General features: G+C 45.6%; 1 protein-coding gene across 1 annotated transcript; it reads right to left on the bottom strand.

The window, feature by feature from the left end:
- Positions 1-225: 225 nt before the first annotated feature.
- LOC122115926 (steroid 17-alpha-hydroxylase/17,20 lyase) lies at positions 226-5857 on the bottom strand. Its single transcript, XM_042689532.1, has 8 exons — positions 5561-5857; positions 3572-3710; positions 3159-3388; positions 2483-2569; positions 1913-2128; positions 1442-1611; positions 940-1043; positions 226-523 (listed from the first exon to the last, which is right to left on the bottom strand). The coding sequence occupies exons 1-8, from the start codon at positions 5855-5857 to the stop codon at positions 240-242; spliced, it is 1527 nt and encodes a 508-aa protein (XP_042545466.1). The 3' UTR covers positions 226-239.
- Between the last annotated feature and the right edge of the window lie 16455 nt (positions 5858-22312).

Genomic DNA, 22312 nt, shown 5'->3' with positions numbered 1-22312 from the left:
TGACTTTCATGAGACCAGGAAGCCTGAGTGTCTAGAGCTGCCGAATGTCCCATAGTATGCACTCAATAAAATGTTGGTGGACAGAATGAGCAAAGGAGCACATGCTCGGGGACTTTCTAATAAAACACGGGTGGGTTTATATACATCACCTGCCCTTGCTGCAGGTGAGGAGAGTAGAATTATAAGAGAAAGCACTCTTAATTCTGCACTGTGGTGCCGCACAGGGTGATGTTAGCGTGTTAAGTGCTCTCCTCACCCTGGGCTTCCTTCCAGGCCTGGCGCACCTTGATCTTCACTTGGAAAGGATCAATCAGAAAGACCACTTTGGGGTCACCTTCCAGAGAGGGCAGCTTCCCATCATCCGGCAGCTCGAGGTCAAACCTCTGCAGCATGGCGGCCATGAAGAGGAAGAGCTCCTGGCGGGCCAGGGCTTCTCCTATGCAGGCGCGGGGACCAGCTCCAAAAGGCAGGTAGCTTAACGAGGGTGTGATGAGCTGTTTCTTTGTTGGATCCAAGAAGCGCTCTGTGGGAAAGGGGAGCCATCAGCCAAGGGCCAGGCCAGGTTTCTGCCCTAGCCAAGGAGAAGACAGTGCCCTGCCCAGGAATCCCATTCAAGCAAAAACACAGCCATGTTCCCAAGCCCTTAATAACACCACAGAAAAGTAGCTGGGAGGAGAGGGGCAGGTTTACTGGGAGACAGATGCTTCTAGGATTTCTCTAAGGAGCAAATTTGCAAAAGGGAGAGAGAAATACAGCAGCAAGGAGTCTGGAACAGCCGACAGTGGGATGGGGATGGTAACAGGTCCAAGATGGATGGAGCTGAGAATTTTCTAGTAGCAAGCTTTGGAGAGGGGAAAGGGTGCTGGGTGGTACTAGTGAAGTCCAGACTGGCTATGTGGTCTGGGGAGAAGACTGGGATGGGGTGGGACAAGAACTCACCGGGCATGAACTTTTCTGGCTGCTGCCAGTCCTGCTCGTTGTGATGCAGTGCCCACAAGTTGATAATCACTTGTGTGTCCTTGAGGATCGTGAACTCGCCAATGCTGCCCCAGAGAGGGAGAAGAAAGGATCTAGAACATGGCTCTCCCCTTCCTGCCTGGCCCCATGTCACAACATGTCCTGTTCCCTCTTTCCCATTGGTTCATCTTTCCCTCCACTCTTGCCCCATCAACCATGAATCCAGCCTTGTAAGCCACTGGACTTGATAGGACAAAGTCTTCTTATCCCAGAATCCAGCCTTCAGCCGCTAAGGGAAGCTCAGTGGATTTGTGGCTTCCTTCACTGAGGGGGGGGGTGGGGGGGAGGGAGGATGCATGGGTCAGAAGGGCCAGGGCTAGCATGGCTGATAGGCGCTGACGCTGGGTGGGTGGGCATGCATGGGGAACCGGTGGGCTGGTGAGCAGAGCTGGCTTTCTCATGGAGGTAGGGAAGGAAAGCACACCTGCATTTGCTTTGGGCCTTGTGGGGGAAGAGCACTGGGGCCACGGGCCTGATGCGAAGCACCTCTCGAATGGTGGCCTCCAGCAGGAGGAGATGGGTTCGGTCACTGAAATTTGGCATCCGGTTGAAACCTATATTCTGATCAATCTCCTCCTGGATTTCCTTCTTCAGCTGAGGGTTGGAACAAAATGCATATAATCAGGAGATTTAAGCCTAAGTGAATGACATGTTTAGTAGAACCCAAAGGGTCACATCCAGCAGCCCCCACCCCCATTCCCAGAAAGGGTCCCCCAACCTCAGCTCTGCTTCTAGAAGATGAGATCATTTAAACCCAGGGCCAGAGCTAGCCCAGGGCTCAGCCTTCCTGCAGAGAAGGTCAAAGGTCATTGCTTCTCCTGTCTGGATCACAGAGGTCAGTCAGGCTGACTGGATTCTAGGGCGAGGAGGAGGGCAGGGGTGGAGAGCAGCTCACCTGAGGGTTGTGCATCAGGAACGCCACAATCCAACTCACCACAGAGGTGGTGGTCTCCACGCCAGCCCCAAAGATGTCCCCTATGGTGGCGAGGATGTGCTTATCTGTGAGTATACTTGAATCCTGGTCGGGGCCAGGATTGTTGTTGTCTGCATTCATTTTGGCTTGAATCAGGATGTCCAGCAGGCTGTTGATAGAGTCGCTTTGGAATTTCTCCTAGGTTGGGAGAAGGTGGGAAGACAGTCATGAGGAAATAGCCCTTTCTTCCACATACCTGCATTCTAGATGGCAGATTAGCAAAGCTCCTTGCGCTTGGACCTGCAGTGGGGCTGGGCAGAATCTACATATAGGAGAGACAACTGGGTCCTCTTCACTTGGGGAGGGGGTTAGAATCCTTTCTCATTTCTCACTTTCCCACTCCCAGGTGTTTGCTAGGCCAGTGTTTGTTGTCTGCCAAGTCCCAGACTTTCTGCTAGGCTCTGGGGCTCTTCCAAGCATCCAAAATGTGCTCTCGCCCCGCCATCCTGGTCTCAACCTCACCCACCTTCATTGGCTCCCCCACATGCCTACCTTGTGCTTTTTCATTATTTCACCCAGCACTTCATCTCGAATTGTAACATGCTTCCTTATTTCGTCTAGGATTTTATTGGGGAAAATCTGGAGAATGGAAAGAAATGTCAAATCCTCCCTTCTTCCATTTGGCCTTTCCAGCAGAGCCTAAGCTTTCTGGTCTCAGGGAAAGGTCCCATTCTAAACCTGATCTTCAGCCATCATGGGTGGCGGGGGGCAAACCGGATACAATGGGGTCATCCAGGACTGGGACAAGTCCACATAAGGAAAGAAAGGGTGGCCTCCTCTTCCCTTCCTCTTTCCTTCAGTCACTCAGCAACCCCTGACCATGCTGTGTGCCCAGTCCACTGTAGGTAGCCCTGAAAAGTAAGGAGGACTTAAGTCCCGTGACTTGAGCACGTTCCCTAACTTGGTTAAAGCTATTTTCCTGCCAGCACACTGAGGATAATAATCTCTCTCCAAGGGGAAAGTAATGGTGAACACATGCAGAAAGCTTTATTGGAAAATAAACAACTCATTACCATGAAGATTTAAATGCTTGATTAAATATCCAGATCCATTTATGTGGTAAAGAGGCCAAGTTTAGAAGACACAAAGAAGAGGTGGTCAGGGAAAAAAGATGAGTTTGGAGCTGGACAGCAAAAGAATTGGGGACATGGCCTAGCTTCATCCTCACCTTCAACCAGGGGAATATGTCCACCAGAGTTTCTTTGCCCAGACTATCCAAGATGCCTTCTGTAAAGTTCTTCATGAGCTTCAAGATAGGATCGTCTCTCTTGAAAGACAGGTTGAAGCAGATCAAGGAGATTATGTTGATGACCGACATGAAGACAGGCTCAGACAAATCTATGTCCTTTCCATTGCAGGTGGCCAGAAAATCACACAAACTACTGACTTCCCGACATACTGAGGGGAGAGAGGGGTACAAAATCAACATCCTCTCTCCCCCTTCAGCTCCCTCTTTGGCAGGACACAGATAAAATATGACCACTAGATGGCAGCAGTCACCAAGAAATGTCTGGACTCCTAACCCTCATTCCCCTACCCCGGTGAAATAAGCCCCAGGCCCAGGGCCAGCCAGATACTCACTCATCTTTTCCAGTTTCTGGTCACCATCCCTAAACAGGGAAAAGGTGCCCAGCACCAACTTCCTATGCAGTTGCCACTGGGCACCAAAGTCAGCGAAGGCAACGCCTTTCCCCTTGTTTGACAGGATGCTGAGAGTTTCCTTCAAAGAGCAAGCAAAGCAGCATGAATGACACATCATCTGCCCATCCTTGTCCTGGGCCTTCTAAGTTCCTCCTTCTATCTGGGGGAGAAGCTAGAGTACCTGCCATACTGACCTCCATGGGGAAACTTCCCTACTCCACTCCCCCGTAAGCCCTGAGACCTACTATTCCCAATTCCAAGAGAGGCTGAATAGCCAGGAGAAAACAAAACAAAAAACTCTGAATTTGAATGCAGGACTCTAGGGATTCTGATCTTGGCTCGGAGGGGCCCTCTGAGGATATTCTCTGAATTTCAGGGCTGTGGGTGGAACAGCTCTGTTCTGGGAGGAGGAAGCCAGAGGCTCTCAGACTTCTGTCTTTCTTTAGCCCACCAGTTGCTTCTCTCAATTTTACTTTTCCATGGCAAGTCTGTATGACCCAAGGCCATCTGTGAACAATGTGAATGTTTTGCCCACCCAGGCTGGACTTGGATCACTTTGCATCTTCCCACAGGTATCGCTAAAGGCATGAAGGTCTAGAATCTCTCTCTTTCATCCTTGACCAGCAAGCCTCACCTGATCAGCCTCTGCCCTTCTCTCTTGTTTCAGAGAGGAGCCAGCAAAGGTGGGTACTAGGTCACTGGCCGGCCAATCTGGCTGACTGATCCAAGGAAAACTCAGTTAACCTCTGCCTGATCGAAGCTGAGAGGTTGGGACCCTGCTGAGGTATTCAAGGGAGTGTTAAACAGCAAGGTGCTGGCTTGGGGTGCTGTGTAGCAGTTCACCCTCAAGCTTGCTGAGATCCCAAGTAGCCCTGAAATGCTATTGTGGGTCAGCTGCCAGAACCAGAGCCACAGGGAAACAGCAGTCTGAGCCCTCCAAAAGCCAGGCTGCCTCCCTTTCACTTCCCCTGAGTTAGGAGCACTGTCCTTAATCCCAACCAAGAGCAACATTCATACTGGTTACTTGGTAGGCAGAGGTGTGGCCTGAGATTACCACTCGGTTTGGGTAAGGGAAGTGGGGTGACTCTCAGTCCATTGCATCCACCCATCCTGCATGCTAGCCAGTCTTCCTTTAATTCAATGTGCCTAGTTTAGAGGCTGGGATGGGTCAGTGGGTTTGTTCCTCTCCCATAAACCCTCTGGTAGAAAAAAATCTGGCTGGGGGCTGGGAAGGTGGCTCAGTGGTAGAGCACTTGCCTTGCATGCATGAGGCCCTGGGTTCGATTCCTCAGCACCACATAAGCAGAAAGAAAAAAAAAAGCAGAAGTGGGGCTGTGGCTCAAGTGGTAGAGCACTAGCCTTGAGCTGAAGAGCTGAGGGACAGTGCCCAGGCTCAGAGTTCAGGCCCCAGGACAGGACCCCCCCCCCCCCAAAAAAAAAAAAGAAAGAAAAAGAAAAAATCTGTCTGGGTGTGGTGGCTCACGCCTGTAATCCTAGCTACTCCGGAGGGTGAGATCTGAGGATCACAGTTCAAAGCCAGCCTGGGCAGGAAAGGCTGTAAGACTCTTATATCCAATAAATCACTCAGAAAACCAGAAGTAGAGCTGTGGCTCAAATGGTAGAGCATTAGCCTTGAGCTGAAGAGCTGAGGGACAGATCCCAGGCCCAGAGTTCAAGCCCCATGACTGACAAAAGAAAAAAGAAAAGAAAGAAAAAAGAAAACAAAAAAAATCTATAGAACTCTATGCCTAATTAACCAGCAAAATGCCAGACTGGAGGCATGGCTCAAGTGGTAGAATACCAGTCATGAGCAAGAATGCAGAAGGAGACCATGAGGTTCCAAGTTCAAGCCCTAATATACACACACACACACCCATATCACACAACCCCCAGGAGTGATGAGGAAGAGAAAAAAGAGGCACTGCTTACCACTTGGGGACGCCCGGAGAATTCCTTGCCCTTCTTGACAAGTACTTCCCTGGCCAGCTGTTGGTGACCCACTATCACTGTAGTCGTGGGGCCCATACGAAAAGAGTAGATGGGGCCATATTTCTCCTGTAGCTTGAAGAAGTTGACGTGCAAATGGCCATGTCTAGGGAGGAATGGCAGGCTGCCCACCAGGGGCAAGGATGGGAGGCTCTTAGGGTACTTGGCAGCAAAGGTCTTTCTATTAGGCCAAAAGAAATAGGCTAGGATAAGCAGCAGGAGGCCCACAAGTTCCCACATGGCAGCGGATAGACAACGGTGGGGTGAGAGCCACTCTGACTCTAGGCACGGAGGCCTTAAGAAGGACTTCCCTGATTTTCACCTTGACGTACATTATCTCTTGACCTGTCAAAGTTTATCCTGGAGTCTGGCCAACCCAGAGGCCTTTCAGGGGCTTGCTCAACCCAAGGCAAACCCCTGTAGGAGGAGCTGGCCTAGGGGATGATAATCAGCTACCTCCCACCATGAAAGAGCAGAGGGCGCCAGGCAAACGGTATCTGGTTTAGTGATCTAGGTCTCAGACATTTGATATTACACAATCAAAATTTCTAGACAGATAGCAATGTCATCAGGTTACCATTAGAGTCTTATTGTGTGGCTGTGGAGGAAAGTGAGGTCTCCAAAACTCAGTTTGTGTAAGGTCATGTGGGACAATGACGACAGAACCCAGATGTGTACCTCTCTTTCCAGGGACATCAATACCCAGGTGCTGAGAGCACAGGACTAAGTTCAAGTTCTAGCTTGGCCCCATTTTAGTTGAAAAACCTTGAGTGGGTTATTGAGTCTTTCCTGAAAAAAAAACAACAACAACAAATTGCTTTCTCTGGCTGCAAGTGCTGGTGACTCATTCCTATAATCCTAGTTACTCAGGAGGTTGAGATCTGAGGACTGTGGTTCAAAGCCAGCCCAGGCAGGAAAGGCTGTTGAGACTCTTTTTTTTTTTGGGTCCAGTTGTGAGGCTTGAACTCTGGGTCTGGGTGCTGTCCCTCAACTCTTCAGCTCAAGGCTAGCTCTCTACCACTTGAGCCCAGCGCCACTTCCGGCTTTTTTCTTTTTGCTTATGTGGTGCTGAGGAATCGAACCCAGGGCCTCATGCATGAGAGGCAAGCACTCTACCACTGAGCCACCTTCCCAGCCCTCCTCAGTTATTTTTTGTCACTCTTAATAGAGCTATCGCTTACAAGTAAAATCACACATTAAGTTTGTCTGGCTTATTTCATGTATTCAGGGTTAATCCCTGTGACAAAAATATGGATCAGAGCTCTCCCTCTGTCTCTCTCTGTGTGTCTGTTTCTCTGTGTGTGTGTGTGTGTGTCTCTCTCTCTCTTTGGTACCAGTTCTGAGGCTTAAACTCAGAGTCTGGGCACTGTCCCTGAGCTTTTGTGCTCAAGGGTAGCACTCTACCACTTGTGCCACAGCTCAACTTGCAACTTTTTTGTGGTTAATTGGAGGTGAGAGTCTCACTGACCTTCCTGCCTGGGCTGGTTTGGAATCTCAATCTCAGATCGCAGCTTCCTGATTAGTTAGATATTCAAGCGTGACCTCCCAGCAGAGCTTCATTTTTTTTTTTTTTTTTTGCCAAAGAATATGTGATTGTCACATTTTATTTATCTAGTCATCAGATGATAAATACTTGAGTTGTTTCTGCCTGTTGCTTATTTTGAGCCAAGATGCTATGACTCTTGGTGTCTAAGTGTTGGTTTGACTTTATGTTTTCAAATCTTTGCAGTGTATTTGTAGAGTTGTTGGGCTATAGGATAAGCATGGGTTTACTAAACATTGCAAAGTTTCAGTTTTCTCCTCTGTATAATAGGACTAGTAAATGAATCTACTTCTCAAGTAAATTGTATTATTATTATTTTTTTGCCCATACTGGGCTTGAACTCAGGGCCTGGGCACTGTCCCTGAGCTACTTTTGCTCAAGGCTAGCGCTCTACTACTTGAGCCACAGCACCACTTCTGTCTTTTTCTATTTATGTAGTACTGAGGAATCAAATCCAGGGTTTCATGCATGTGAGGTCAAGCACTCTACACTAAGCCACATTCCCAGCTCTCAAGGTAATTGTGATCCAATGAACTAATGCATGCAAAAGGCTACCAGGCACAACACAGGTGTTTGTTCATTCACTATCATCTACTTGGTGTTGTTATTATACCAAAACCAACTCCCTAGTTTTTTTTAAGTTCTTTACATAGATCTTCCTGAAGACAATCCTCATTGAATGCAGGAAAGTAGCTCAGGCAGTATTTATCAATGGTTTAATATTACTGAAGAATATATAGCCCAAGGAAATGGACATTCTTGGGCTCAGACTCACAGAGGTATTGGCTCTGCAGATTGGCAATCAGGCAGGACTTCTTCATTGGTTAAGACTCCCAAAGGTGGGCTGGGAATGTGGCTTAGTGGTAGAGTGCTTGCCTAGCATGCATGAAGCCCTGGGTTCCATTCCTCAATACCACATACACAGAAAAAGCCAGAAGGGGGCTGGAAAGGTGGCTCAGTGGTAGAGCGCTTGCCTTGCATGCATGAGGCCCTGGGTTCGATTCCTCAGCACCACAGAAGCAGAAAAAAAAGCCGGAAGTGGCGCTGTGGCTCAAGTGGTAGAGTGCTAGCCTTGAGCTGAAGAGCTGAGGGACAGCGCCCAAGCCCAGAGTTCAGGCCCATGACCAGACCCCCCCAAAAAAAAGAAAAAGGAAAAAAGAAAAAGCCAGAAGTGGCACTGTGGCTCAAGTGGTAAAGTGCTCGCCTTGAGCAAAGGCACTCAAGGACAGTGCCCAGGCCTGAGTGCAAGCTCCAGGCATGGCCAAAAAAAAGCCGGGTGTCAGTGGCTCACGCCTGTAATCTTAACTACTCAGGAGGCACGATTCAAAGCCAGCCTGTGCAGGAAACTCCTGGAGACTTTTTTTTCTTGTCAGTTGTGGGGCTTGAACTCTGGGCTTGGGCACTGTCCCTCAGCCCTTCAGCTCAAGGCTAGCACTCTACCACTTGAGCCACAGCCTTACTTCTGGTTTTCTGAATGGTTTGTTGGAGATAAAAGCCTCACAGACTTTTCCTGTCCAGGCTGGCTTTGAACCGTGATCCTTATATCTCAGCCTCCTAAGTAGCAAGGATTACAAGTGAGAGCTACTGACCCCTGGTCTGGCCGTGAGACTCATCTCCAATAAACCATTCAGAAAACAGGAAAACGTTAGCTGTGGCTAAAGTGGTAGAGTGCTCACTCTCCTTGAGCTGAAGAGCTGAAGGATAGTACCCAGGCCCAGAATTCAAGCCCCACGATGACAAAAAAAAAAAAAAAAAAAGAAGACTGCCAAATGTGATGAAGGAATTCTGCTGCTGCTCTCTGGGTGTGTCTGCCTGTACTTGTGAGAGTCTATGCTGTTGTGAGAGTTGATGGAGTTGCAGGAAGGCAGGGGAGAGAGAGGACCTCCTAGTGAACATGAAGCTAGCCAAGCCTTGGCCAGTCATACTGCTTGTTTTGTTCCCTGTTCCTTGTTCTTTAGAATTTTCGTGTGTGTGTGTGTGTGTGTGTGTGTGTGTGTGTGTGTGTGTGTGTGTTCAGTACCAGGGCTTGAAATCAGGGCCTCTCTCTTGCTTAACTATAACTTGAGCCATGTCTCCAGCCTCCTCTATTGTTGCTGTTTTTTTATTTTAATTTTATTGTCAAGGTGGTATACAGAGAGGTTACAGTTACAAAAGTAAGGTAGTGGGTACATTTCTTGTCTAACTTGTTACCACCTCCTCCTCTATTGTTTTGTTTTGTTTTTGGTCATAGGGATTAAACTCTGGGCCTGAGCACTGTCCTTCAGCTCTTCAGCTCAAGGCTAGTGCTCTCACACTTGAGCACCTCTTCCAGTTTTCAGGTGGTTAATTGGAGATAAGAATCTCAGGGACTTTCCTGTCCAGGCTAGCTTTGAACCATGATCCTCAGACCTCACTCTCCTGAGTAGCTAGGATTACAAGTGTGAGTCAGCGGCGCCCAGCTTCAGATCCTCTCTTATAAAATTCTCCACTAATATTATTGATTATTTTCATCTTTATTCAACCCTTTCCTTGAGATGTCATATAACCCTGGATTATTTGAAATTCTTTTGTTCCTCCTCTCCCTCCCATGGTCCTCTCTGTATGTCAAGGTTCCTGTCCCTGCCCTTGGGACCATCAGCACCCTCCTTAGATGACCTCAAACCCTCAAGGTCTTAACCAACTCCAGTAGGCAACATTTAACGAATAGATACTGCTCTTGGCCTCCACAGAATGTGTCAGATGAAAGCCACGCACTGGATGTCAGTCATTGCCCTTCAACCCAAATATGATTTCACTCGCAGTTTCTGGTTTTATGCCTTGGATCATGAGAATTTGGGCCAAGAAGAATCAATTCTCAGTGCAGCAAAGTTAATGAAACATTCCCTTGTGAGAACTTGGCCCTGAACTCTCAGGAGAGACAGAGGCGGTGAGTTGAGAGTCGCATTTAAATTCTCCAGGTCACAATTCAGTTAGATGATGTTATATTTTCCAGGATGCATGTTTCATTCAAGTTATGGAAAAAGTTTAGTGTATACAAAGAGTTATTTTACAGTGTTATTTCAAAATAAAAGCAAAAACTCTCCCAGTGTATTGAATTGGATTTTAATGACTTTTATTTGTTCCTTTGGGTCAAGTCTCATCTTTGCTAGGTGAGACTACATGTTTAGTTTGGAGCAACTAAAGCAAAATCCTCTAATTACTTCATGCAATGCCTCATGAATTATTATGATTGTGATTATGATTATGATACTCATACTCAGGGCCTGGGTACTGTCTTTGAGCTTCTTTTTCTCAAGGCTAGCACTCTACCACTTGAGCTACAGCACCACTTCTGGCTTTTTTCTTTTTGCTTCTGTGGTGCTGAGGAATCGAACCCAGGGCCTCATGCATGCAAGGCAAGCGCTCTACCACTGAGCCACCTTCCCAGCCAGAAGCTGGTTCTTTAAGAGCTAAATAAAATGGATGAATTGATGAATATCTAGCTAGGCTCACCTGGCCTTATTATTATTATCAATATTATTGTCATTATCATTATTATTTGGTAGTATTATGGTTTGAACTCAGGGCCTTACACTAGCAGGTGGATGCTCTATCATAGCAGCCCTGCCTCTAAGCACTAGTTACTTTTCAGATAAAGTCACATTTTCCTTTCTTGCCCAAGGCTAGACTCAGACCAGAATCTCATTTCTTTATCTCCTGCATAGCAGGGATTCCACCACCCCTAGCTTATTAATTAAGATGGAGTCTTGATAACTTGTCTGGGCTAGCTTCAAACCTTAAGCTTTCTGATCTCTGCCTCCTGAGTAGTTGGGATTATAGGCATGACTTCACATGTACAGCTAGCTTTTTCTTTCTTTCTTTCTTCCTTCCTTTCTATCTTTCATTCATTTGTTCTTTCTTCCTCTCTCTCTTTCTTTCATAATTAATACTAGAAATTAAACAGAGGTCTCCGGTCCATGCATATTATTTTATTTTTATTTTTATTTACCTGTCCTGAGACTTGAACTCAGGGCTTGGGCACTTTGTTCAAAGCTAGCACTCTACCACTTGAGCCACAGCACCATTTCTGGCTTTTTCTATTTAGGTGGAACTGAGGAATTGAAGCAAGGGCTTCATGCATGTGAGGAAAGCACTCTACCACTAAGCCATATTCCCAGCCCCTAAAGGAATAGTAATAAAGCTGGCTGCCAGTGGCTCATGCCTGTAATCCTAGCTACTCAGGAGGCTCAGATCTAAGGATCATGATTCAAAGCCAACCCAAGTAGCAAATTTTGTGAGACTCTTATCTCCAATTAATCACACACAAAAAAAAAACCCTGAAAGTGGTTCTGTGGCTCACAGAACACTAGCTTTAAGCAAAAGGAGCTCAGGGACAGCACCCAGGCCCAGAGTTTAAGTCCCAGGACAGCCAAAAAAAAAAAAAAAGGAATAGTATAAGTAACTGCACACTCACCTAATGGTTATAGCATTTAGCAAAATTCACACAAAGAAAAAGCTGCTCTGTATTGGTGTAGATCTATGAGAGACGCTGAATCAATAAGAAATCCTGGGGTCGGAATGTGGCTCATTGGTAGAGTGCTTGCCTAGCACAGAGAGGATCAAGACAGTGCCCAGGGCCTGAGTTCAAGGCCTAGGACTGGCTTACATAAATAACTAAATAAACAAACAAAATATCCGAAACAGAAAGTACCAGGAACATAAGACACTATGATCTGGATGATGTTTGTTGTCCCCCAGGCTTCATATGTCAGGAGCTTTGTCTCAGTGGGGCCATGTGGGAGGTGGGACTTTTAAGAGGCCCAATAAGAGGTGCTTATGTCATCAGAGGAACACCTTTCAAAGGACTTTTGGGACCCCAGTCCCTCTTGGGCTTCTTCTTTTGATTGTTTGTTTGTTTGTTTGTTTGTTTGTTGGGTCCAGTCGTGGAGCCTGAACTCTGGGCCTGGGCGCTGTCCTTCAGCTCTTCAGCTCAAGGTTAGTGCTCTACCACTTGAGCCACAGTGCCACTTCCGGCTTTTTTCTTTTTGCTTATGTGGTGTTGAGGAATCGAACCCAGGGCCTCATGCATGCAAGGCAAGTGCTCTACCACTGAGCCACCTTCCCAGCCCCGACTTCTTTTGAGATGCAGCCTCTTGTTACTGCACATGCTCTTGCCATCTGGCACGCAAGAACCCACACCACACTAAAACTATAAGGTAAGCATACCTCCTTACTTTATAGTCTTCCCCAGCTATTCTGTTATAAACTAAGTTGTGTATGGTGACACACATCTATAATTTCAACACTTGGGAAGCAAAGGGCAGGCAGAAGACTGTGAGTTTGAGGCCAGCCTAACCATGTAAAAATCCTCAAAAAAAAAAAAAAGATCAAATTCAATCCAAAAATGTTTAAGAATATTTCATGGCTAAGTGATATTTATACCTAGTAATGCAAAAATCATAGCAAAAGGCATACTAGTATGTAGTGCAGGTAATTTTGTACAGGTGGCACAAGCATCACCACAAACACCTAGTAAGGTAACGGAATTTCCCAGCTCTGACAACCTTACAGGACTACTATTGCATGTTACACATACATGTGCACACTCACATTTACCCATATATTAGAATACTATGAAGTACTCAAAAGGAATGAGGTTCTAATACATACTACTACACAGATGAATCTTTTTTTTTTTTTTGGGGGGGGGGTCCAGTCGTGGGGCCTGAATTCTGGGCTTGGGCACTGTCCCTCAGCTCTTCAGCTCAAGGCTAGCACTCTACCACTTGAGCCACAGCACCACGTCTGGCTTTTTTCATTTTGCTTATGTGGTGCTGAGGAATTGAACCCAGGGCCTCAGGCATGCAAGACAAGCACTCTGCCACTGAGCCAATTTCCCAGCCCCTACACAGATGAATCTTGAAGGCATGCAATATTCAATGAGCCAGATGTAAAAGATCTGATGATTCCACCTCTATGGGCATATACAATGGGAACATTCATAGAGATGCAAAGTAGACTAACAACTCCCAGAGCCTAAGAGAATGTGGCAATGAGGAGTTATCATTTAACGGATACCGAGTTTCTGCTTGAGATGATTTAAAAAAAATCTCTAAGGCTACTGAATTGTATACTGAAAATGGTTAAAATGGCAAATAGGTGGGGGAGGGGAAATGAATGGTCTTAACCATATGATCCACCGGTCTTGCTCCTGGAAATTTAAGGAAAAAAAAGGTAAAATAAAAAAAATGCTGCACATAAATGTTCATGACAGCTGTATTCCTCATTGTTAAAAACAAACTGGAAGCAATTATTTATTAATAGGTTAGCCATGCAGTGGAGTGTTATTCAGCAGTATGACTCATCAAACCACAAGAAGACATGGAAGAACCTCAAATCTATGTCTGAAAGAAGCCATTGTGGAAGGCTGATGTCAGCTTCCCACTCTGTGACATTTAGGAAAAGGCAAAACTGTGGAGATGGTAAAAAGGTGAGTTGTTAAGCCGGGCCCTGATGGCTCAAGCCTGTAATCCTAACTACTCAGGAGGCTGAGATCTAAGCATCACAGTTCAAAGCCAGCCAAGGCAGGAAAGTCTATGAGACTCTTATCTCCAATAAGCCCCCAGAAGACTGGAAGTGGCACTATGGCTCAAGTGGTAGAGTTATAGCCTTGAGCTATACCATGGATGATTTCTATTGAGACAGGGTCTAACTTTTTTTTTTTTTGGGGGGGGGGGTCGGTCATGAGGCGTGAACTCTGGGCCTGAGCACTGTCCCTCAGCTCTTCAGCTCAAGGCTAGCACTCTACCACTTGAGCCACAGTGCCGCTTCCAGTTTTCTCGCAGTTAATTGGAGATGAATCTCATGGACTTTCCTGCCTGAGCTGGCTATGAACTGTGATCCTCAGATCTGGGCCTCCTGAGTAGCGAGGATTACAGGTGTGAACTACCAGCACCAGGCAGGGTCTTGCTTTTTAGCTGAGGCTGTCCTCAAGCCCCCAGTCCTCCTGCCACAGCCTCCTAAGTGCTGAGATGACAAATGTGTTTCACCACACCTGGCCTGTGGAGGACCTTTAGGGCTGTGAATCTGCCTGAAGTGGTGATGATGAGTTCTGTACATGTTGGTGTTGCCTAACAGCGCTGTTTCCTAAACTCTGGACTGCAGTGAACTATCACATACCATATTGGCTCCTCAGAGATGTTCTTTTGGACTTTCTATAAAGAGAAATATTTTATGAGAGCATATCGTTTTGTACAGTAACCTCATTTAAGCCAGGTGCTGGTGGCTCACACCTTTAATCCTAGCTACTCAGGAGGCTGAGAGCTGAGAATTGTGGTTTGAAGCCACATCTCCAATAAACTACTCAGAAAAAGCCAGAAGTGGTGCTGTGGCTCAAGTGGTAGAGTGCTAGCCTTGAGCCAAAGAAGCTCAGGGACAGTGCCCAGGCCCTCAGTTCAAGCCCCAGGACCAGCATACACATAAATATAAATTAACTAAATAATAAATAAATAAATAAATACCCTCATTTGGCTCTGGCATGGGGAATTGAATTCTAGTTTAGGAAATAGAACACAGAAGGAGTGTAAAGGGTATAATCAACCTTGATGGAGTGATACTGTCTCTGGTGGTGTTGTAATGAGTATTGTTGTATCTTGTATTCCTTCTGGTGTAAAAACTTCACAAAGGGTACTGCATGTTGTCTTTCAAATTGGCTGTATTGGCAATAACTGGAATAACTATGTTAGGGAGTTAGAGTGCTGTGATTTAAATGTGTATGGACGTTGTAACTATAGACTCTTCCATCACCTTAAAATCATGGTCATTGCTAGCACCAGTGGCTCACACCTGTAATCCTAGCTACATATGAGGCTGAGATCTGAGGATCACGGTTCAAAGTCAGCCTAGGTAGAGAAGTTTGTGAGACTCTCATCTCCAATTAATCACCAAAAAACAAAAGCCAGAAGTAGAGTTGTGGCTCAAGTGATAGAGCTCCATCCTTGAGTGAAAAAACTAAGGGACAATGCCCAGGCCCTGAGTTCAAGCCCCAGTACTAGCACACACAAAAAATAATGTCATGAGCAAGCTATGTCAGAAACATAGGTTTGTGTCTTTCTACAATGTTAGAATTTATTGAATACAATGAGCAATTCTATTGGCTTTACTTCTCCAAGTACTGCCACAGCATTTGGCACATACATATTCTTTTATTCCAGTCCTTTTTTTTATTGTAGAGATGATGTACAGAGGGATTAAAGTTACATAAGTAAGGTGATGAGTACATTTCCTCCTCCTCCTCCTCCTCCTCCTCCTCTTCCTCCTCCTCCTCCTCTTCTTCTTCCTCTTCCTCCTTCTCCTCTTCCTCCTTCTCCTCCTACTAGTTGTGGGGCTTGAATTCAGGGCCTGGACACAGAGCTTCTTTTGCTCAAGTCTAGCACTCTACTACTTGAACCCACAGCACCACATCTGACTTTTTCTGTTTATGTGGTACTGAGGAATTGAACCCAGGGCTTCATGCATACTAGGTAAGCACTCTACCACTAAGCCACGTTGCCAGCTCCTACATTTCTTTTTGTTGTTGTTGTTGTTGTTGTTGATTGTGGGGCTTGAACTCTGGGCCCAAGCTCTGTCCCTCTGCTCTACAGCTCAAGGCTAGAACTCTACCACTTGAACCACAGCGCCACTTTGTTTTCTGGTGGTTTATTGGAGATAAGAGTCTCATGGACATTTCTGCCTGAGCTGGCTTTGAACCATGATCCTCAGATCTCAGCCTCATATGTAGCTAGGATTACAGGTGTGAGCCACCGTTACCCTGCCCTACCTTTCTTTTTAAACAGTGTTACCTACTCCCTCATTTTCTCCCACTTCCCCTCTCCCACTGGCTCTCCTCTCCCTGCTAAGTTGTAAGGTTCATTTCCAACATAGTGTCTAGTGAGTATCACTGTTGCATTGGTTTGTGTAAACTTGTTCAACCACTCTGGAAAGCAAATGGAGGTTCCTCAAAAGACTAAACACAGAGCTCCCCTAAACTATGACCCAGAAATTTCACTCCTGGGCATTTACCCAAATGACCACAAACAAGTTCACACTAAAGCTACCAGTACAACCATATTCACTACAGCATTGTTTACCTTGTCCTTTATTCCAATCTTAACTACTAACATTAACTCTCAGATTCCACAGTATATACCATACAGTAATGCACATATGTATGGTATAGAAGGGCTAAGAAAGGTTAAAGAGGCTGCAGAACTCATAGGATTGAGGGCACAGGAAATTGCCACTACATAGTTTTTGTTTTTTTTGTTTTTTTTTTTTTTTATTGTAAAGCTACTATACAGAGGGTTACAGTTACATGAGTGAGGTTATGAGTACACTTCCTCTTGAACATTGTTACCCCCCTCCATTGTTTTCCCCCTACCATCCCCTCCCTCCCTCCCTTCCCCGACTACATAGTTTTTGTAGGGGACCAGATGAGAAGTTTTATGATGGGTTTGGCCCATATCCAAATACCTGCCTCACTTCAAGTGCATAGTTCCTATATAAAGTTGATTATCATTCCATCACTGGCTTCATGCCTTAATGATTTGGTAATAGGTGACTCTTTGCTATCTTAAAAAAAAAAAAATGGAACCTCAGGAATTACAGAGCTGTTCAGCATACAGAGTTATCACATGCAGGTAGCTTTGAGTGTCAACTTGAAATGGGCTGTGGGTCATGGGCAGAAGAAACTATACTTGAGCTGGAGCCTGAGAACAGAAACCGAGGTCCTTCCTTGTGGCCCTTTCCTGGGTGGATGATGGGTCAGTGTGCCTGCTGTATCAGAGCCTTGGAGCACACTTTCTTCTATAGCTCAGGTGAATGGGTTTATATCTGTTGTTCTGTTGTGATTGGTAAGTCCATGCATCTGATGTTTCTGATAAGATTTGTTGAAAGATGTAATTATCTGACACAAATACATTGTTTTTCATTGTATTGTGCTAGAGAGAGTGATTATTTATTTGTATAAACAAGATGGAGTGTTATTCAGTCTTGGCATCAACATCCAGTATGGAGTAACTCTGGTTAAGATGGTTACTTTATAAGGTGGAGTAACTCTAGCCAGGCTGCAGTGGCTCATACCTGTAATCCTAACTACTCAGAAGGCTGAGATCTGAGGATCACAGTTCAAGGCCAGCCCAAGCAGGAAAGTCCATGAGACTCTTATCTCCAATACAACACCAGAAAACTGGAAGTGGCGCCATGGCTCAAGTGGTAGAGAGCTCTCCTTGAGCTGAATTCTGGCCCAGGCCCAGAATTCAAGTCCCATGACTAAAAACAAAACAAAACAAAATAAAGTGGAGTAACTCAAAGATGGGAACAATTTTATAGCTGTTGTTTTATTTGGTGTAGAGTAATCCAGAATATGTCTAGTCTATTCAGCCTATTCTCCCTGTTTCCTTTGCCCCCTCATTCCCAGGAACAGGAGCTTAATTTCTCCAGGCCTGAACTCTGGGCCTGGGCGCTGTCCCTCAGCTCTTCAGCTCAAAGCTAGCACTCCAACTTGAGCTACAGCACCACTTCTGGCTTTTTCTGTTTATGTGGTGCTGAGGAATCAAACCCAAAGCCTCATGCATGCAAGGCAATCTACCACTGAGCCATCTTCGCAGCCCACATATATTATTATTATTTCTTCCTCGTCCTCCTCGTCCTCCTCGTCCTCGTCCTCCTCCTCGTCCTCCTCCTCGTCCTCCTCGTCCTCCTCCTCCTCCTCCTCCTCTTCTTCTTCTTCTTCTTTTCTTCTTTCTGCTTCTGCTTCATGTCTGTCATTATTGTCATCTTCCTGTCTCCTTTCCTTTCCTTTCCTTTCCTTTCCTTTCCTTTCCTTCCCTCCCTCCCTCCCTCCCTCCCTCCCTTCCTTCCTTCCTCTCTTCTTCTTTCTCTCTCCCTTCTCCCTCTTCCCTCTCTCTTTCTCTTTCTTTCTTTATACTGAGATTTGAACTCAGGGCTTCATGATTGTATTAGACACTAGAATCATACCCTTTTTGCTATTATTATTATTATTTTGTCAGTCATGGGGCTTGAACTCTGGGCTTGGGTGCTGCCCTCAGCTCTTCAGCCCAAGGTGAGCATTTTACCACTTGAGCCACAGCACCATTTCCAGTTTTCTAGTGGTTTATTGGAGATAAGAGTCTCACGAACTTTCTTGCCTGGGCTGGCTTTGGACCATGATCCTCAGATCTCAGCCTCCTGAGTAGCTAGGCTTACAAGCGTGAGCCACTCAGTGCCTGGGCACTGTTCTTGAGCTCTTTTGCTCAAGGCTACTGCTCTACTACTTTGAGCCACAGTACCACTTCCAGTTTTTGAATTGTTAGTTGGAGATAAGAGTCTCACAGGGACTTTGCTGTCCAAGCTGGCTTTGAACCACAATCCTCAGATCTCAGTCTCTCTCTCTCTCTCTTTTTTTTTTTTTGGGGGGGGGGTCCAGTCGTGGAGCCTGAACTCTGGGCTTGGGTTTTGTCCCTTAGCTCTTCAGCTCAAGGCTAGCACTCTAGCACTTGAGCCACAGCGCCACTTCTGGCTTTTTTTTTTTTTCTGCTTATGTGGTGCTGAGGAATGGATTCCAGAGCCTCATGCATGCAAGACAAGCGCTCTACCACTGAGCCACCTTTCCAGACCTCTCAGCCTCCTGAGTGACTAGGATTACAGATGTGAGCCATTGGTACCCACATGCTCTGTTATTGTTGAGACTGGTCTCTTTTCGCCCAAGCTGGTCTGGACTATGATCCTCTTATTTCCGCATCCCACTATAGCTGGGATGATAGGCATGCTACTATACCTGGCTATTGGTTGAGATGGAGGTTTCATGAACATTTTGCCTGGGCTAGCCTCCAACCATGATCCTCTTGATCTCTGCCTTTAGAATAGCTAGAGTGAGGGGCTGGGAAGATGGCTCAGTGGTAGAGCGCTTGCCTTGCATGCCTGAGGCCCTGGGTTCGATTCCTCAGCACCACATTAGCAAAAGAAAAAGAAAAAAGCCAGAGGTGGTGCTGTGGCTCAAGTGGTAGAGTGCTAGCCTTGAGCTGAAGAGCTGAGGGACAGCGCCCAGGCCCAGAGTTCAGGCCTCACTACTGGACCCAAAAAAAAAAAAGAATAGCTAGAATGACAGTTGTGAGCCACCAGTAACTGACTCACAGACTTTTCTTTTTATCTGATGTAATACAGAGACCAATGATGCAAGTCTTAAGCAAAGAATTATCAAAATATAATCACTAGTAACAAGAAGAAAGAGCTGGGTCTGGTGGTTCACGCTTATAATCCTAGCTACTCAGGAGGCTGAGATCTGAGGATCATGATTCAAAGCCAGTCCAAGTAGGAAAGTCTGTAAGACTCTTATCTCCAATAAGGCACCAGAAAAGTGGAAGGGCATTGTGGCTCAAGTGGTAGAGAGCTAGCCTTGAGCTGAAGAGCCGAGGGACAGTGCCCAAGCCCAGAGTTCAAGCCCCATGACTGATAAAAAAACAAACAAACAAAAAAGAGTCTTTTTTTTTTTTTTTGTGGGTTGTGGGGCCTGAACTCTGGGTCTGGGCGCTGTCCCTCGGCTCTTCAGCTCAAGGCTAGCTCACTACCACTTGAGCCACAGCACCACTTCTGGCTTTTTCTGTTTATGTGTGCTGAGGAATTGAATCAGGGCTTCATGCATGCAAGGCAACCACTCTACCACTGAGCCACCTTCCCAGCTCCAAAGAATCTTTTAGATGAGATAAGTTGTGTAGGTCAGGCTGAGCCAATCAGTCTCAATCCAAGTAAACCATGAGCTACTGTGTTATTTAGGGATTTGCCTGAGAAGAATCGGCATTTTGTATTTATTCCTTCAATATCTTTTGCCAATGCAACTAAATTTACATTTTCTGTGACTGCATGGTTGGTGAACACAAGTGAATTCTTTACTAATGCTGTTTCGCATTCCTCTTGGTTTGTATCAGTGATAGTGTTCACATGTGTCATTCCAAGCCATGGGTTTCTTAGCTTTGACCTTGCCATGATGCATGTCAATGTATGACAATTCCTGAGAGTACTTGTGGCCAGGTAAGATTTTTCCATTCACTGTAACATTGATAACATTTGTCAACTTTTACATATACTAAGCTTAGAACAATCTTGCATTTTGATTCTGACATGAGATTGCAATTGTACTTGGCATATATATATATATATATATATATATATATATATATATATATATATCCACTTGAGCCACAGCACCACACCACTTCCCACATTTTCTGCTTATGTGGTACTGAGGAATCAAACCCAGGGCCTGGGGCATGCAAGGCAAGCACTCTACCACTGAGCCACCTTCCCAGCCCTCCCTGACTGATTTTTTTTTTTGCAATTTTTTTTTTGGGTCCGGTCATGGAGCCTGAACTCTGGGCCTGGGCACTGTCCCTCAGCTCTTCAGCTCAAGGCTAGTGCTCTACCATTTGAGCCACAACACCACTTCCAGCTTTTTTCTTTTTGCTTATGTGGTGCTGAGGAATCGAACCCAGGGCCTTATGCATGCAAGGCAAGCACTCTACCACTGAGCCACCTTCCTAGCCCCTGCAATTTTTTTTTTATTGTGATTAAGTGATTACATAAATTTCACAAATTTCACAGTATTGTGGGATAGTGATACTTAAAGTCACAAACACATTCTAACCTTTATGGGGCCCTGACTGATTTTTAACTAGAGTATTTTCCCGCTATCTTTATGCCTCATTTAAATACATCTACCTGGTTGACATATTTGGTTGTATCAGAGTCATCTTGATATGGTGATATGTGTGCAGCCCTCATGCTAATATTTTGTAAGGATCCTTATACCTCTGATCAAAATTGACATGACCATAGGATTTTGCTACTTATTTATTATAATTTTTGTGTTAGGGCTGGGAAGGTGGCTCAGTGATAGAGCGCTTGCCTTGCATGGATGAGGCCCTGGGTTTGATTCCCCAGCACCACATAAGCAAAAAGAAAAAAAATGCCGGAAGTGGCACTGTGGCTCAAGTGGTAGAGTGCTAGCCTTGAGCTGAGGAGCTGAAGGACAGCGCCCAGGCCCAGAGTTCAGGCCCCATGACCAGACCCAAAAAAAAATTTTTTTGTGTGTAAATTTGTGTGACCAGTGGGATCATAACATTTGCAACTGCCCATGAATCTGCAAATACAGTATGTATACATGTATATACATATACGAGTATGTACACATACATGTATCTATATACATGTATATACATGTATGCACATATATATATATATATATATGTTTGTTCTTCAGTTATAGATCATTGACTGTAGATTTCTGCATGCTCTGTAGTCAGCTTGTCTTGTCAGATGAAGACCATGTTGTTTCAAAGTCTCAGGGATGCTAATTTTTACTTCATTTTTCCTGGACCGTGGAGGCGGAGTAATCTGTAAATCAGGTGGTATGGGATCCCATTTCCCGATGTTGGGATGCATGCAAGAATAAATTCTAGAAGCTTATCTCCATTCTGGTGTGTAAGCACCGACCCAGAATACCACTCGGACACACAGTCATGTAGAAGAAAGAAGCGTTTAATGTCAGCTAAAGGCTGACAGGCAAACTGCTCTCGCAGCTTTAGAGGTAGATATAGTGTCAGGAGTCTGAGGGCAAAGAAGGGGTTGGGGCAGGAAATCTTTGTAGTCACAGCTGGACACTGGAGATATCTGACAGCCAGGGCAGGACATTCTGCAGCTGACTAGCAGCCAAGGAGAACATCTTGTCACAGAGACAATATGTTCTATATCTAGCAAAACCAATATATCTTATACCTGTCATGTAGTTGGCACCTTGCTATCATACATTAAAACTAGGGTGAGACCGAGATTAGTATCTGAATTCTGCTGCTGACGCAGACAGGGCTGGTGGGAATAGACAACTATGGCTGGGTCTGGTTTGCGAAGGACCCAGGGCAAAGGCTGTCAACCCAAAGTGGGGGTGAATAAGCTTACACTGTGTATTTGTCTTTTCTGTGAAGATCTCTATTTGGCCTTGAAGCCAGTGTACCCTATACAAACCTTTGCTAGGTAAGCAGTTTTGATCAATCTATATTCTTGCCAGTTCTTTTGTTGTTGTTGTTGTTGTTGAATTCTGGGCCTGGGCACTGTCCCTTAAGTCTTTAGCTCAAGGTGAGCGCTCTACCACTTGAGCTACAGCA

The sequence above is a fragment of the Dipodomys spectabilis genome, unplaced genomic scaffold (assembly GCF_019054845.1).
Source record: "Dipodomys spectabilis isolate Male_0828 unplaced genomic scaffold, ASM1905484v1 ptg000125l, whole genome shotgun sequence".
NCBI classification, from domain to species: domain Eukaryota; kingdom Metazoa; phylum Chordata; class Mammalia; order Rodentia; family Heteromyidae; genus Dipodomys; species Dipodomys spectabilis.
Note: the sequence above shows the minus strand (reverse complement) of the source record. Positions and strands in the feature narration are given on the sequence as shown.